Raw genomic sequence first — 2,060 nt, 5'->3', positions numbered from 1 at the left:
CGGAAATTATTTCCAACAATAAAGTATTAGGCATCAAAATTTTATTAATAAATCATTAAATCAAATTTAATAAATTATTAAATCTGTATTTAGCAAAAATAAAAATGGAAAGATTTTGGTTTAAATTTTAAATTTAATAAAATTATCATTTTTATTTTAAATAATTTATTTCTTATAGAAAAGTTATCAAATCATGAAGTTATCAATCCGGATAAGCCCATTTTTTTTTTTACAAATCATAAAATTCTCAGTTTTAATGATCCTTTTTTTTTAACACATTATAGATCATAGGTATTATATTAATTTTACATTTGGATTAATCGTTTTATTCCATCTATCTTATTTTTTGAAATCCGGAAAATATTGGAACATGAAGTCTCGTGATATCGTATAGTTTAGTATATTGATGATAAATGATATGGTATAAATTACAGAATGATTAAATTACCACTGTACTATCATTCGATTCATAACTTTATTTGTAATTTCGCCAGCTACTTTAACATCGTTATTATCATCATATTGATCATCATTATCATCTTTATTATTATCCTTATCATCATTATTATCATCCAATATACATAAATTATCATCGGTAAGTGCCTTTACTCAAGTTTACAATAACACCATCATTTTCATCATTATTATTATTATTATCATCATCATTGCCATCACCATTATCCTTATGATCATCAACATTATTATTAGCTTATTTTAGCCATTTAATTAATATGATATGTTTAATTAATTTTTAATCAATGTGTATTTAATCAATATGCTATTTAATTAATACGCCTTATCATTAGCTCTATTTTAATTTTTGCTTTAAGGATAGTTTTTCTTTTTTTTGTTTTTCCAGAACTGAAAATTATGTATTCATATAAATACTATTTGCAGGAATTTTTTTTTTTTTTTTTCGGTGATAGTTTAATTACGAAAGACTAATTTTTGTCACCAACATATCATTGTGATAATTCATCTACAGTAATGACTTGAAGTTATTGAAACAAAAGTGAGAGAGTACTAATTATTCATAATTAATCATATTAATTGTGCATAAAAACAAACAACAAAGATTTTAAAGAAAGAAACAAATCATTTATTGGACAAAAAAAACAAAACAAAAAAAGGGAAGGTTGAAAATACAATTAGCAATTAAATTTGAAATAATAAGCAAGAATATCTTCATTTATTCAATATTCAAATGATTAATTAAAAGTAAACAATTTGAAGCAATTAATAATTTTCCTATTTTTTAATGCAAACTTTTTGATATTCGATAAGAAATATTGGATCGATGGAGTGAATTTAATTAATTAATTGCTTTTGAACTAAATTTTACAATATCATCGTTGAATTAAGTAAATTTACGAAATACTGAAACTTACAGAAAAAATTTAACTAATTAATTATTTCCAAAATAATTATCATCAATTAATGCTTTTTACAATTTCAAATATATGTTGATAATTTGTTTTAGAATTCCTCATTTTTTATCAATTTCCATACTTCCCACAAATATATTGTACAGTAAAAAATATATTTTTCTTTTCTTTTTCTTTTTTTTTGTTAGGAGAGAAAATTTAAAATAAGCAAAATTAAAAATGAAATGATATGCAAGATGTCGCAATAAAATGATCACGTATATACGTTTGTACAAGTGTCATTATCAGTACTACAATATGTGATATAAAATTATTCATTGAATTTAGTAAATAGAAAGTAGCAAGTAAAAAGTAATAAGTAAAAGTAGTAAGTGAAAAGTAATAAGTAAAGAGTAGTAAGCAAAAAGTAATAAGTAAAAAGTAATAAGTAAAAAGCAGTAAGTAAAAAGTAATAAGTAAAAAGCAGTAAGTAAAAAGTAATAAGTGAAAAATAGCAAGTAAAAAGTAATAAGTGAAGAGTAATAAGTAAAAAGTAGTAAGTAAAAAGTAGTAAATAAAAAGCAGTAAGTAAAAAATAATAAGTAAAAAAGTAATTGATAAAAGACATGTCCATTATTTGATGAAATATCAAAAAATGAATAATCGCTTTGCAACAAATTAAAATTCTATACAGTA

At 21.6% G+C, this 2,060-nt stretch overlaps 2 protein-coding genes across 2 annotated transcripts; both read right to left on the bottom strand.

Annotated features, from left to right (window-relative positions):
- Positions 1–444: 444 nt before the first annotated feature.
- On the bottom strand, positions 445–603 carry LOAG_14994 (hypothetical protein; the record flags this gene model as incomplete). The annotated part of the gene is made up of 1 exon (XM_003150486.1): positions 445–603. A coding segment is annotated over one exon (159 nt), but the record flags the coding sequence as incomplete, so codon positions are not given.
- A 1,113-nt stretch (positions 604–1,716) lies between these two features.
- LOAG_14992 (hypothetical protein) lies at positions 1,717–2,058 on the bottom strand (the record flags this gene model as incomplete). Its single annotated transcript, XM_003150485.1, has 1 exon — positions 1,717–2,058. A coding segment is annotated over one exon (342 nt), but the record flags the coding sequence as incomplete, so codon positions are not given.
- Positions 2,059–2,060: the final 2 nt, after the last annotated feature.

This window comes from Loa loa (assembly GCF_000183805.2).
Source record: "Loa loa unplaced genomic scaffold supercont3.1426, whole genome shotgun sequence".
Classification (NCBI taxonomy): Eukaryota; Metazoa; Nematoda; class Chromadorea; order Rhabditida; family Onchocercidae; genus Loa; species Loa loa.
The sequence above is the reverse complement of the archived record's forward strand: the minus strand, read 5'-3'. Positions and strand labels throughout refer to the sequence as shown.